The sequence below is a fragment of the Haliotis rubra genome, unplaced genomic scaffold (assembly GCF_003918875.1).
Source record: "Haliotis rubra isolate DU_JTF1 unplaced genomic scaffold, ASM391887v1 Scf10, whole genome shotgun sequence".
NCBI lineage: Eukaryota > Metazoa > Mollusca > Gastropoda > Lepetellida > Haliotidae > Haliotis > Haliotis rubra.
In genome coordinates, this window is record NW_025764892.1 from 1,922,018 (window position 1) to 1,937,870 (window position 15,853).

Sequence of the window (15,853 nt, forward strand, 5' to 3'; positions counted from 1 at the left end):
CTTCTGTTAGGGAGAAAAGATGATTATCCCTGCTTCTATTTACTGAAGATCAGTTTTAACCCGGATCTTCACGATCTTCACAAGACATTCCACATTCCTCGTTATGCTCCAGTCACTTGAAACAGAATCGGCGTTACTGTGATAATTAACTTTGACATGAGCACGCCCAGGGAGCATAGGTAAGTGTTTATTTCTTTATTTTTCACAGTGTAAAAATTAATTTTAAAAATATACTAAGCAGCAAAAGAAACGTCAGTTTGGAATTTTTCTTCGCATAAACGGATAACTGTAAACTCATTTAATGTTTTGATTGTATATTTTTGACAACATCTCCAACTTTACCTGAGCAAAGACATTCCTTCCCAAACTCAGAATTAAACCCAGGAAATGGTCTCAAAAACGCAACCTGATCTGGGAGATGGTACGGTGTTCTTCATGTTTTTCATGCAACTCATGCTGCAAGTGCTCTTCACAAGGACCAGCCCTATAAAATGCATTCCCAAACTTGGTTGAAACATTTACATTACAACGTCAGCAGGATGCCGCGACTCACGACAGCTCAGAGGAACCAGGCCCTAGGAAGACTTGAAGCTGGCCACACTGCACAAGCCGTTGCCAATCACTTCAAGGTCAACGTTCGGACCATCTACAGGCTGCAGCAACGTTTCCGGGCCACCAACACCACAAATGATCGCCCCCGTGCTGGCAGACCAAGTGTCACCACAAGACAAGACCGCCATGCGACAGCATGTACAGAATCCCTTCATGCAGGCATCCGAAACAGCACGCCAGACAGTGGGAACACACGGAAGACCAATCAGTACTGATACAGTACGCCGACGTCTTAACAGCGGGAACCTCCATTGCCGTAGACCATACCGTGGACCTATCCTCATCCCTCGTCACGTAAACGTCTTCAGTTTGCCCTACAACACCAAAACTGGCGATACAGGTAATGGAGAACTGTTCTGTTCACAGATGAGGGTCGGTACTGCGTATCAACTGCAGATGGCAGAACAAGAATATGGCGACGACGTGGCCAGCGTTACTCAGACCAATGTGTTATGGAAAGACTCATGGGGAGGTGCAAGCATCATGGTACCCCACGTCATACCACATTTCGGACGTCACCGGAACAACATTAATTTCCCAGCATGATAACGCCCGGGCCCATACTGCCAGAGCTACACGGGGCTTTCTGCAGCAAAACGGTGGCAACAATATGCAGTGGCCAGCCCTTAGTCCTGATTTAAACCCAACTGAACATCTTTGGGATGAAATTCAGAGGAGACTGAATAATGTCATACCAAGGCCGAACACAGCCGATTTATTGCGCCAGGCCTTTCTCAGAGTGTGGTTCAAGGTGCCAATGGCCTTCATCAATCGATTGGTGCACTCCATGCATAAACGCTGTGCTGCAGTTATTGCCGCTCGTGGTGGTCATGGGGCGATGGGGTAGCCTGAGTGGTTAAAGCGTTGGCTGAATCACGCCGAAAACCCGGGTTCGAATCCCCACATAGGTACAATGTGTGAAGCCCATTTCTGGTGTCCCCGCCGTGATGTTGCTGGAATATTGCTAAAAGCGGCGCAAAACCAAACTCAGTCAGTCAGTCAGTCATGGTGATCCACTTATTGAAGTCAAGGGTCTGAATGGACTGCAAAAGTTCACGTAATGTCTTGATTTGTGCTGAGATATTCATTGATGTGTCTAAGATATTGTACACAAAAATGGTTTTGATCCGCTTATTATGTCCATTTCTGTTTTGCTGCTGAGGATATGTTTAACATTAAGGAGATAAACATGTATTTCAGATTCGTGCGTGTTGTTGAGTATATTCGATGTTGGACAAATTCATTCGGAAAAAAACACTTGGACCAATGGCAATATATGCCCATAGTTTCAAATGAAACCAAAATAACAAACATGTACATTAAACTAAACACGGCGTTTCTAATTTAATTATCATCGGAGAAAAAAAGAAAACATAAATCTCACTTGGTAATTAAATACAAATCAACTTAATTAATCCCCTAAACAAGCAAATCTGCAGATAAATAATAGATTTGGTACTTTCCTAAATACAATTAATAGGCGTACACAAATGAATCGACCCCCGCCTCCCATGCCCGGCCGTAACGACAGACAATAAACGATCGTGGGAAACATCATCTTTTCCGTAAACTGTTTTGCTTCTTGCTATTTTAGAAAACGTCAGAACAAAATAAACGTAATTTGTTTTTACGTTCAGTCCGGTAATAAGCATCCGACTTTAAGAAGACAGGCGTGATTTGTACCGATTGTGCTTTGTTTCTCGTCTAATAACACATTTTATGATATTTATCAATGCACATACGAGTGACATAACTAAACGAAGCTATCCATTTTGACTAGTTCCAAAGCAGTTCGTTTTTTCTCCCATGCACAGTTTTCAATTCTCTGTTTTGATTTTATAGTGTCCTGTCAGAGCGCAACAGGTGGTGGTATGTGTACTCTAACTATACACGCTCTCAATGGAAGAGGGGATCAATAGCGTTTCATGTCGGAATGAACCAGTAACAGTAATGGATACCTTCAAGTGAAGACCTACCTGTTGTCAGTATCATTTTGATATTCTGTACAACGTAATAGGTAAGGTGTCCTTTATTATAACTTCTTGTTCCCTGATGTGTACTTGGTTATGGTGTAAGGCAAGCATGATTTCCCACGAATCTCAGGTATTGTTATGTAAATACTTTGAATGGATATGTTGTGTCGTTTGTCATGAATCGCCGGGACGAACTACAGGGCCTCAGCGGAAGGTATATATGCTTACCTTTATTATATACTTGTGTCCATTTACTAACATAACTGAAACTACATAATTATGTATCACAGTGTTAACCTTGCATTTAAACAGAGAGAGTGATCTTAAGACATAACATGTACAAGACAGATTAGATGGAAGTAGTTTTAGCATGAAATCACTGCTCACACGAGACAGCTTGATTCATGCTCTAACATTTCAAGTAATCATATTTTGCAGTGGCGGATCCAGAGAAGGGGGGGGGGGTCAGGGGGTTCAGACCCCCCGGAAAATGACTAAAGGCCACATTGAAGTTAATGTTTTGCAATGGCAGAGCCAAGGTGGGGTTTAGGGGGTTCAAACCCCCTGAAACCCATCCCCTTTGAAAATTCCTGGATCTGCCTATGTTTTGTGGGGGTAAATGGTTGTCCCATTGTTCTGTAATATAGGTATAATCACTACAATATATAATACCTTTCATATTTTCAATTTGTGATTTGTATGCTACACAAATATTCAATCAATATATATATGACTTGTGTCAGCGTGATCATTATGACTTGTGTCAGCGTGATCAGCATGAGAGGGATTGTGCAAATTATTGCTAAGTTTGACAAATTCTACACCTATTTTGTAGGTAGATTTAACTGAAACTATACAAGTATTCTTTGTGTTTTCCTTAAAACTGTTTATTGCAGTCAGACCTGTACATGAATGTTCATACATTAACAATGAAAATGTAAGTGTCAGTTTTATACCATTATATGCTTTAAAGAAATAGAATTTGATAGCCGACATCATGATAGATTTAAACACACAGGTTCAGGTTATATTGTTAGGTTTACATGTCCCCACCCTATCGTTGAAGGATTAAATTTGTAGAAAGGTATGACTGCAGAAGTACAATAAGAAAGTGTTTAGCTTCTTTTGTTTGTTTTTCATCAACACATACTGCAACGTTCAAGCTCAAACTTTGATAGTGGCATGTAAATAATCGACAGATGATATATCACTATAAAGAAATTTTATCTCTGACAGAAGTAAATAAATATGCATTTTGTGTATGTTAAAATGTTTATCCCATGCATAGATAGGAATTGTTTTACTTTAGCAGGGATTGGGACAGAGAACATTTGACAGGATTATTAGCCATTTTCTGAACTTGGAATGGGCATTTACTTCCTTGTATCAATAGTAAATTTTTAATGGGCCATATTTTGTTCTAATGTTCAAAATGTTAATGGGACCTGCCTTTCTCCCAATCCCCTGCTTTAAAAAAACAGAATGAGCATTTGTTATTAGAAGTTCAAAGGTTTAAATTTGAAACTCCACAAACCACCTATACCTGAGTACCTAAGGCTCACCTGTTGATTATGTTAATACACCAATACAATCTGAGCTGTACAGATCTTGTGAAGTGAATGATAGTAATAGGTTAAGTGACCACTGGCCAGGTTTGAGATGTAAAAAGGCTTTGTTGTGAAGATTTCATGTACTGTACATTAGGTGTAAGAGATTTAGATGACATGTTCTGGGGCCAGGAGTCCTTAGCGAAGAACCACTCTGCAGGAAAATTTTCAAGAATGTCCCCCTGCCCCAGAGTTAGTCTGTAGCAATTACCTACAGATTTACCTACCTGGCCCATGAATTGTCTATAGAATGTGCCTCACTGGAGATGTGTCAAATGAAATATAAAGGCTTCTTTGTACAGTAATTTACAGTTAATGAGTTATAATGAACTCAAAGGTCAACCCCTTATTTTATTATTTGTTTAGTTTGTTATAACCATTGTTTATAAATCATATTTCTACAAAATTATGCAGATACAGACCGATACAAAAACCCAGTTCATTATAAGCTTGTTTGTTATACACATACTTCACAGTATTTCAGTGGATTGAACTTGAAATGTTTGTATCTGTAGCCTTGGGAACAATTAGGGTTGTGTGAACCACTAGGCTTCAAAACATGACAATAAACCACAGAGCTTTTATATAGGAGACTCTTTTCAAATACAATAAAGCATGCTAGTTAGAGATTGTCAGTTGTCTAAAGCAGTGGCAAACATCATGATCATATTGATGTCCCTCAGATAAAGGGTTTAATGTCTAATGTCTAACAATCTGAAGAGAAGTGTTTCATTATTTTATCCTACACATAATAGGTGGAAAGCATCTGCATCAAGGGATTGTGCGATACATTTCACTTTAAAATACAATAAAATCTTATTACGTTATGTCACATAAAACTCAGTCAGTTTATTTATGGGGTAGCCTTGTGGTTAAAGCGTTTGTTCATGCTCGCCAAAGACCTGGGTTCCATTCCCCACATGGGTACACTGTGTGAAGCCCATTTGTGGTGTCCCCACCATGATATTGCTGGAATATTGCTAAAATGGTGTAAAACCAAACTCACTCACTCACTCACTCACTCACATGAGTACAATCACACCAAGATATGCATCAATATATGGGCAGGATTTGTGCAGGGTTCCAAACTAAGTGCCCTTGGCAGGCAGTTTAAGGGAATAAAATATATTCTTGCTGAAATTGGTCAATGAAACACAAGTCCCTCAAAGCCATAATAGTTTTTAACGCTTAATATATCAAATGAATTTAGGTATTGGTTATGCCAGTTTGGGTTTATTTACTGACATTTGCTGCAAAATTGGCCCAACATGGGTACAGTGTGTGAAGCCCATTTCTGGTGTCTTAATGCTGTGATATTGCTGGAAATTTGCTAAAAGCGGCATAAAACTCACTTACTCACCCTATAAACCCAGGGTTCACAGGAAACCGACTAATTTCAGGTGTCTTTACAGGAAGTATTAGCATGATTAGGGTGTGAGTGTCATGTACAGTGTGTAACATACCATACCAAGAATATCGTGAAACACAATAATTACCTCGAATGTAGGAACATTATAGTCTTGTCAAAGTTTTGGTATAGTGAATATTTTCATTTGTCCCTGGGGATGTAATATGTATTTTTCTTTCTATACATTTGTCTGTACTTTACACACATTTCTTGCTTCACATCGTATTAAAACCCTAATCAGATAAGTCGTGATAGGTGACTCATAGTGATATTGCACAAGAGAAGGGGGTAATTTTGTAGGGAGAGAGATCTGGGTCTCCAAGTAATCTGATGCTGCGGCTGTAACCTATATGCTATTTAATTGCTCGGAAGTTTCAAAGAGCTTGCCTACCTTCTAACTAATATTTGCTTTACATCGCATTCTTTATACATTTATCACCAAGGGGCGGTGGGGTAGCCTAGTGGTTAAAGCGTTCGCTCGTCACGCCGAAGACCCGGGTTCGATTCCCCACATGGGTACAATGTGTGAAGCCCATTTCTGGTGTCCCCCGCCGTGATATTGCTGGAATATTGCTAAAAAGTGGTGTAAAACCATACTCACTCACTCACTCACTCACTCACTCATTTATCACCATTTTACCCATGAAGATCTGGACCGGTTGTATCAAACTTTAATAAAGCTTTAATCGTTAGTTAAGCTATGATTAGTTAATCACTGATTATCTTTAGTTGCATGAAATCCTTAATAAAGGAATCCCTTCATTAATCCATCATTAAGCTAATGAAGGTTTGGGGGTATCATTAACTCATCATTAGCTGTATCAACATGGCAGACAACATAATGTACCATCAACCGACGTCAGAGAAAAGAGAAACATTTTCGTGAACGGATTAATTAACCCCACTGGGTGCCACAGGGACATATATGTCCTTCCTCTTTAACCCTCACTTTGAAGTTCAATAAAATTCTAAATATGTTACATATTTATATACAAATATACTTCACAGTTTTGAATTCCGCATGGAAATTCCCTGTTTCTTGATACCATCCACTATTAAATCAGACAAAACTAAAGTGCTTAAAATAACCTTTCAAAATAGACTTTTCGCCGTGTCGCCATTTTTGACACAATATGTAATCGCAATTCACAGAGTTATTTGCTGTAAGTTTTGACATGTGAAAATTTGACAATTACTGGGAATATAGAATTTCAAAAATAGCATAGTAATGATCACTGATATCAGTTTTTCATAAAATCACTAATGATAATTCTGAAGCGTTGCCTATTTTAACCTAGAATCGTTGGGATGTTTTCGAAAATATACTTACACAAACGCCAGAGAGCTTTCCGCCATATTGGATACTGTTTACAAAATCCGTTTAGCTTGAAGGCCGGTATTGAGACACCAATTACATCAATGCGTGATATTTCATATTAAGCTGCGAGAAATACATCAATGAATTCCCTATATATTTTGGAATCAAATTACAAATGGTCTTTGTCACCAATACCAACTGTCTAGATGAAATGAAACGAAAGATATTGGGGTGAAAACAAACATTGTACTTTCGAAGATTGCACTTGTAAACAAAGAAAAATCCGATTTTACACTGCGTAGCATTTTTCTGAATTGTCCGACACCCAGCCGTCCATTCTTTGCTTGCAATGGCTCAATATTTTTAGAATATGCATGGAAAGAGTATCGTGTAAGAAACAAGAAATTTAAAAACAGATACAATGCAATGATTTGATAATTCATAAGAATTTATCAAGGTTTCGTGCAGCGTGGCGTCATGACTGATGCAAAATAGCGCAGAATGACAGCGGTAATTATCAGCATTTCTGGCTTCTTCTCTTATTTATCCAATGAAACGATAAAAATATAACAATACACAGAGAGTCAGAATAATTCTGATTACTTACATCACATATTTATGTACAAATGATCCCTGAATCAAGGGAAGAGTCCTGCGCCAAATCCTGTGTACCCTTGTCAGCGAAATTAAGCCATTTTGTAAGAAATCGGTCAGCGATAGTGATGTCATCACGTCAACCTTGTTGCACATATTAGGCAATTTCTTTGAGGTGAAGGTCGGCTTTGAACAAGAGTAAACACAATCGCCCTATCCTTCCGATTACACTGTCAGTATTATGATGTGTATTTTAGCATTATAGTTCAGATACTTTTTCATGAAACTGACTTCAGTATCTACATTTAGTTTTGTTCAATATCATATCATACGTGGATATAGGGTATACATTCTATGTTTTTGAAAGTTTTTGATTGTTTGAATAATATTTACATAAGAAATTGACACATTTAGTGTAGTAGACCATATTCTGTCTGAAAACACTTTTATTTGCATTTTGAAACATGTTGTTCCATTTTGTATTGATTTCTTTGGACGTTCTATTGCTTACCCTAAAGCTATTCAGCTCAGACATTATTTTGTCCCATATCTGCTTCTTTTGTCATTAGTAATGGAGTTAGTCAGTTTGCTGTTTAACACACTGATATGATCTTCAACTAGGCCTGTATTTCACAACTTTCAAAGTTTTTACTGCGATTTCTGGACGGCAGCCATTATGCAGACTATAGATGAGTGTTTACCTGCAATGCATCATGGATAATAATTAGGGGATTCCCTAAGTTAATCATGGTTTAATGACGGGACCTTTATTAGAGGCATACTTAGTTAATGGGTGTTTAAATAAGGGTTTATACAACCGTATTTAAACACTTCATTAACTAATCAAACATTAAGAATTTAATCAATGATTAGTGTTTAATTGATGATTACATAATTACTGGCGTTGATACAACTGGGTCCAGGGTTAGAATTGATCTTCAGTAACCCATGCTTGTCGTAAGAAGCGACTAACGGGATCGGGTGGTCAGACTCGCTGACTTGGTTGACACATGTCAAGTAGATGTATATCACTGTATATTCCGGATACCTTGGTCCCTCTGCCATGTGGACAGGAACACACAGTTGTATAAACAATTGCAGCAATTGATTGTTTTGATCACTGCTCACTTGTTGCTAGTAAGCAGCTTGTCAGTGAATGTACATGACAATCCCTTGTTGATATTGATTGCTATTTTGCTGTCACATTATTTACAACTAATTCAATCATTGATCTTCTATATCATATTTATATTGTCAGATGAATCTACAGAGGTGCAGATAAGCTGCTTATCTGTGTAAATTACGCAAATATTCATAATTCCTGTTAAGTCTACTGCGTACAAGTACGCTTGAATTTTTGTAAATACTCAATAAATTTGATCTTACATGTGTACACACAAAATAGATAAAATAACTGAGGTATATTGAGAGGTTCTATTTCAGCACATGAACTAGGCAACTTGCAGTCTTTCTTATCATTTCTCATATTACAGATCAAATATAAATAACAAACCTTTCATTTTTACTTTATTATATTTTTACAATTAAGGGAAAATGTCAAAATCCCCAACTGAGTTTGAGTGAGATGGGTACAATTTATTTGGTTATTCAAAGGAAAATTAGGGTACCCAATTGAGATGAACACAAGCGAGTACATAACTCAATGACTCAAAAAGTTATCTATAGCTCTGAATCTATTTAAATGTTCTTATTTTAGCTCTCACAAATATATGTATTTAGAGGAAGATGATTTAACTTGGCTACCTTATTTTACTATGTTGTGTGATCTTGATTTTCTAGTGGTATGCTGTACCACATGTTGAGTTGGGAGTCATCTCCCTTGACTGTACTTTGGAAAGAGTCGTTGATAAAACATTGTGTCCTTGGAATTCAATGTGTCTGTTGTTGGCCTAAGAACCCAAACCAGAACACGTAGGAACTAAGTTCTACAAGATTAAAAAAATATCATCAATTTTTTTCAGTTTATATTGTTTATTCCCACTACTGTCCACAAAATCACTCTGTTTATCTTATCAGTATTTGTAACTGCCATTTTTAGAGTGTAATTATGCAAGCATTTGCAAATATTCTGTAACCGATGCTCTTGCTCTTGCACCACCATTAAAGAATAATTGACTTCAACTGACATGATAAGTGATGTTGTTAAGCAATGTATTGCATTATCTCTTCATCATATCTTGTTGTAAGCTCATGGCCTTGTATGTATGTGATCATATCATGATGTTTACGATGATTGTTAAATCACCCAAGTATTATAAGGGAGCATTCATTTGATTTCTATGCTTATGGGGGCGAGAAGATTTTTTAACTGGGTAATTGTTCAGAAATATGCCCTAAATTGTTTCCTGGCAATGGTGAAAATGTAAATGTAGTGATCTACACTACAACACTAATGTTTTAAACAATTTACCACTGAACCGAGGTAGAGATGTTGGGGACAGATAGCAGACACTTGGCCTACCTAACAGGATCTGTGTCGCTAAAACCTTTAGAAGACGTCACATGAGTTCCCCCGTTATGCGTACAAATGACGGTAGGTTGTTTTGCGTACATGTTCCATCTCTGAGTGATAAGTATGTCCTCGCCCCCCTCCATACACACCCAAGTTTGCTTTCACCACCAGTTACCAGATCTATAATCATAGTTATGTGTGTATATATAATTTTGTATCGTTAGGCCATACCAATTTGATTTCTTGTTTTACAGATTTTTGTCCTCAGAAAGAAAAAAGAAAAATAATCACCAGTCAAAGCAAAAACCACATGAGTTTCAATGTTAATCTTTTGGTTTGTTTATTAGGGCTGCACAATTCGGTTTGATTCATAGAAAATCAAATCTGACATCTTAGTCTCGATTTTCGATAATCATAATCACTATTCCGATTCAATATTTGAATACCTATTTAAAATATTTCCACACTACCAGAACATAATTTTGATTCCAACTCAAGCAGTTTCTAGTGCTGAAATACGGCGAAACGTGATTGGTTGACGCCTAATTGGCTAATTATCCAATGAGAATTGTTGTTTGTAGAAATCGCCAAGTTGACGATGGACTTCCCGCTAAAAAAGCCGAGCCTGAGGGTTAAATGAAATCTGATGTTTTTACTTGTATGGCTAATCGAATCGAAAATGATCAAATTGAGGGTCCAATATCGAAAATCGAATCGAATCGAGGTCTGGGTGAATCGTTGCAGCCCTATTGTTTATATCAACTAAAACTAAGTTGAGTGAGTTTAGGTTTCAAATGATTTCAAGATTATTTCACTTATATCACATTAACAATACGATTATATTTTTTGAACAGGGAAAAATTATTTTTATTTATTTTCTTATTCTAGAAAAAATATGACCGGAGGATCTGTAAAACAAGAAATGAAATTGGTCTGGCTTTATTTTGGAAAAATAGATGTTTAGTAAATGATGCCATGTAATATTTCAGATAGGATGTCAGTGGTTGATGACACATAGTCACTAGATGCTGGAAGCCCCACGTTCTGAATCTGACATTCATCCACATGATCATCTAAGATGGGAAAGCGAAAGAAACTGAGTTCTGTCATTATAAGCCTGTTGCTCCTGTCAGTTTACTCTCAGGATGCCCAATCCCAGCAATCTAAACCAAAACGTGAGTTTACATTGGGAAGCACACAAGATGGTGTTTAATCTAAACATGTTTATAGTGAAGGTTTGTTGATTTTTGCATGATCTCTCGGGATGGTAAAAATTATTGATAATTTGAAATATTGCTGATAGGGAAAAATATTACTGATCATCATAATGAAAATTTGTGTTATCAATTATGAATAATATTGTCCATTACCTTTTGCGATACTCTCACTTCTTTCTTACTCAATATACAAGGTTACCGGTAAGTCTTCATTCATGGACTGACCGTCTCCGTGGTGTAGTGGTTAGAGCGTCCGCCGCCAGGAGAGCGGAAGGTTGCCGGTTCGATCCCCGACCGCGTCATAGCAAAAGACGTTAAAATATGGTACTTGTTGGTCCCTGCCTGGCGCTCGGCATCAATAGGTACAACAAGGACTGGTCGGCTCGGAGTCAGTATAATGTGTCTGAGTGGGGTATTCATGCTTCACTGCGGCGTGGTATCTCAGTGGGCTAGCACTATAAAACCAGCTTAAGTCTGGGCTAGTACAAGCAGCCGCACATACACATACACACGCATGCACGTCGTCATATGAGCGAAATAGTCTCAAGCACGACGTTAAACCCAATTTCACCTCACCTCACCTCATTCATGGACTGCTTCTCAATTATGTTCAGGATGCTGTTGTGTTAGTAGTCCGTGTATAAACATGTCACCACTTCACTGTACCTAAGGTGATGCTGGTAACGTGCGTTAGCAGCATCACAACATAGCGGCAGACAAGATCGCTTGGTAATTATTCCCTTCGGTTTACAGTCTAATCCACGTGTATACAATCAACATTATTTAACACACTGATAAACTTTGATTGTGCGAATACATTGAATGTACTGAATGTGCTTATTAATGTCTATGTGTTGAAGAATAAGCATTTTTACAATCGTGCGAGGATGTCGGTAACTCAAGTCTGGATGGCGGTAACGTGCAATGAAAGATGCTGGTAACACATACTGTCCTGCTTTAGTTGGTAAACAGAAATTGTGGGTAAATAGAAATACAAAGGAGATACTAATATCAGTTCTTATGTTTTACACAGATGTGTACTGCTGCTACATTAACAGTATGGGGACACCAGAAATGGGCTTCATTCATTGTCTGTGAACCGGAGAGTTGTTGCTTGCCTTGAAGCAGGGTGTGTTTAATCACACTATTTATGTGGCGTTTCATTGAACTTGAACGGATTATAAGATATGTGTGCCATTAGGCTGAGAGTTTTTTCTCTGTCCCTCCTTAATTCGGACATTTGACATGTTGATTTCGTTGCAGTGTTGACGGTTAAAGTACATTTTACAGCGTGCATTTATTGGGTAGGGCTGAATATATAAAGCTATATAGTCTGTCAACCTGACTTTAGGGACTGTATATTTTGCAACTATTTGTTTTCTTATTCGTTTCAGAGTAAAAGTGTTTACATGTACCTTCATGTTTCTCCGTGACCTCAGGAACCTATTATTAATATCACGGTGATCGCCTATTCAAAAAGATTTAGTCCCATTTCTGCAGTGAGATTATCACACCTTTTAATTGGTCCAGCGCGTTGTCCCATTTCTGGCAGTGCCATTTCCGTAAGTCCCATTTCTGGCAGTATGCTGTTCGCACCGCTTAACTGATAGTTAAAAGATTGCTAATTGGACTTGAGTAGGCTAATTAAATGGGTTAACGATATCGGTCAATGATACGTTACCAGGAGAGACACAAGCAAATAAAAGAAACATGATTGGCAAGTCATAAGATTTTATTATATACAAGTATAAAATAAATCATGATATTTCACTGCATCAATCACCTTAGAGTTCAGATTAAAGTTGATATCACTGATCAGAGTTCAAGTCTTGAAAGAACCCGCAAGCACTGCTCCACAAGCTGACCGATATGAAGCAATGCCTCTCTCACATAACTATATACACCATATCCTGTCCAAAGAAAAAAACACTGCGTTCATAATCATTAGAGGGGCAAAGGATTAACTGCCCAAGTAGCATTTAGAAGAGATATACATATATGCAAGAATTTTATGGATGTCAACTTCTTTATTGAGAAGGGTGACGACGTTTCGAAGTATATTCTTACTCCTTCATCAGGTGAATGAAACAATTAGGTGCAGACAGCTATATTATGTACATGTTAAAACAACAACAGTTATGAGATAACAAGTGAAACTAGTAGTTAATTGGTAGATGGACAAGTGGAAGCCAGGGATTGTTAATCCTGGCATAGTTGATTTAGGTAGCATTGAATTAATTAAGGATTAATTAACCCAATTTTGGCCTACCTTTAGAATACAGCACCACAAACTTTGAAATACGTCTTAGTGTGACTTTGTTCCAAAGCACGTTCTCAAAACAATGCCCTATGACGCCTACATAGCAACAAGGTTGTCAAGCTAAGCGAGTGCGTATAAGCTCCGTTCAGTGATGTTTCATCTCTACTGGCTATCTCATTGCATAAGCCCAACGATGTTGAGTTTCCCGCAATAGTTTACAGGCGGATGCGCAATTATTTGCAAGCACCAGTTTACCATTGTTTTGTTATTTCACAAATACGCTGATAATAATTTACATTACGGGGTGCTGAGGTGTTATACTTTGTGTGTTTTTTGTGTTTTTTTGCATTTTATATTTTTTCAATTTAGTAAAAATGCATTTTACCTGTCACATTATGCCAAATTCTATTATTCGCAGTTTTGGTCAATTTAATCATTATATTGTTGAGATTAGGGTTTAGGGTTAGTGAGGGTTTTAGGGTTAGGGTTAGTTAGGGTTTAGGGTTAGGAATGGCTTTGGTTGGGGCGGAGATTCTTCTTTTTTTTTTAAATCCATGGCGAACATTCACACAAGCACCATACATTTACTATTGTGAATGAAATTAATAATACACTCAGCAAAAGTAAATGTAATGGCGTTTGGTGAAAACCAAACATGGATTGAGGCGGCGTCGTTCAAGGCATGATCAGTACTCAGTCAGTTGGCAGGAGAGGAAGCAGCAAGAACCGTGGAGGAAGCAGGCTGAAGTGGAATGGATCCAGGCATGTTATTAATAGGATACTGTCGGGCAACTTCACGAAGTAGAGCATCAAACAAGTCCCCTTCACCCCAAGATACCTTTACTCTCTAGATATGTTCATTGAGATAGGGGGGGCGGTGGGGTAGCCTAGTGGTTAAAGCGTTGGCTCGTCACGCCGAAGACCCAGGTTCGAATCCCCACATGGGTACAATGTATGAAGCCCATTTCTGGTGTCCCCCGCCGTGATGTTGCTGGAATATTGCTAAAAGCGGCGTAAAACCAAACTCAGTCAGTCATTGAGATAGGATTCAAAGAGAGACTTGACAGTGCCGTACTTATTCATGGAGCGCTTCGCATGAAGCCATTCTCCTTCAATTGTATTTGTATGCGCACCTGTAATGGGGTCTCTGAAATTCTCGGAATGGTTGACAGTGAGATGTGTGTAATCCGGATCAGAATCGAGAGAACTGTATGATTTCCAACAGTCGGACATGATAATAGAACCGGGTAAAATCCATTGCTTGATTAATGGAATCAAAGTGTCAGCATCACTGCATTCTACTGGTACCATAAAAATCTTATGTCGGGCCAATCTCTCAACACCTCCGAACACCAACTGGCCCTCCACATAATGACCTTTATGATACTTTCGTTTGCCAAACTTTGATTCATCAATCTCAACAAAAATACCTGGCCCACCTATCTTTTCCATCCTCCCATAAACCGACTTATCACACACCTCACGACAAAAGTTGTACCAGTCAGTAGTCGTTGCTGAAGAGAAAACGTACTCAGTCTGACAATCAAGCTGAGAGCGGTTCCGACACCAGGGAAAAATCAATTTCAAACATTCAGCCATATTGATGCGAGCATCAGAGAACCAGCTTTTAGTTCGGATTGATTTGTAACACTGATGTTTAACTCCATCACTCGTTCTACGACAAGCCCAACGAATGCCGTCACTACTCCGATGAATCCCAGTTTCCTCTGCAATATACATTGACCTCTTGCATACATCACAGGTGACATGGTTACAGAGTAACCCACGGTTCATGCACCAAGCCAAAGTAGCACGAATCGTCACAAATACTTGAAAGAGCAACCAATCATAAGTTATGACCCTGGAAGCCCTCCCCAAATCTCTCCCATATGAACTTACCCAAGGAGCATCAGTACAACTTGGAAATGAAGGAAAACTGCCATCCGCCTTCCCAGTGTCTCCCACATCCTTATTCCTGGCCCTCTTATCCTTACTCCCATGAACCACGTTCTCCTTCCTTGCTCCCGTGCGCCACACTTTCTTTTCCATCACAAAATCCTCGAACGAATCGTTCAAAGATCCTGCCATCGTGAATTACGGTGTTTGCCCTTTCAATGTCAAGAGTGAAATGACACTTAGATTACCCAGGCCCGCGAACTTGCGCCAGCAAAAAAAGAATGACGTCATGAGTTTCCAAGGTTACCCGTCATTTCCGAACAACTTCGACAATGTACGTGGTATGAATTCACGTGACACTGTAGACTTCGTTAGGTTTCTGGTGATTTCCGTGACGTCACAGGAATGACTCGATAAATTTGAACATTGTGCAACAGTGTGGACGTAGCTCAGTCGGTTAGCTGTCAGGCTAACAATCCAAAGGTCGCGGGTTTG

The 15,853-nt window shown here is 38.6% G+C and overlaps 1 protein-coding gene across 1 annotated transcript in view; it reads left to right on the plus strand.

The window, feature by feature from the left end:
- Positions 1-2,351: 2,351 nt before the first annotated feature.
- The window catches only part of LOC124256342 (neurogenic locus notch homolog protein 1-like), a 46,304-nt gene continuing 32,802 nt past the window's right edge, over positions 2,352-15,853 (plus strand). The window contains 2 exon segments of the mRNA XM_046690366.1: positions 2,352-2,629; positions 10,975-11,160. Of these exon segments, the coding sequence (XP_046546322.1) occupies positions 11,064-11,160 (97 nt within the window). The 5' untranslated portion in view covers positions 2,352-2,629; positions 10,975-11,063.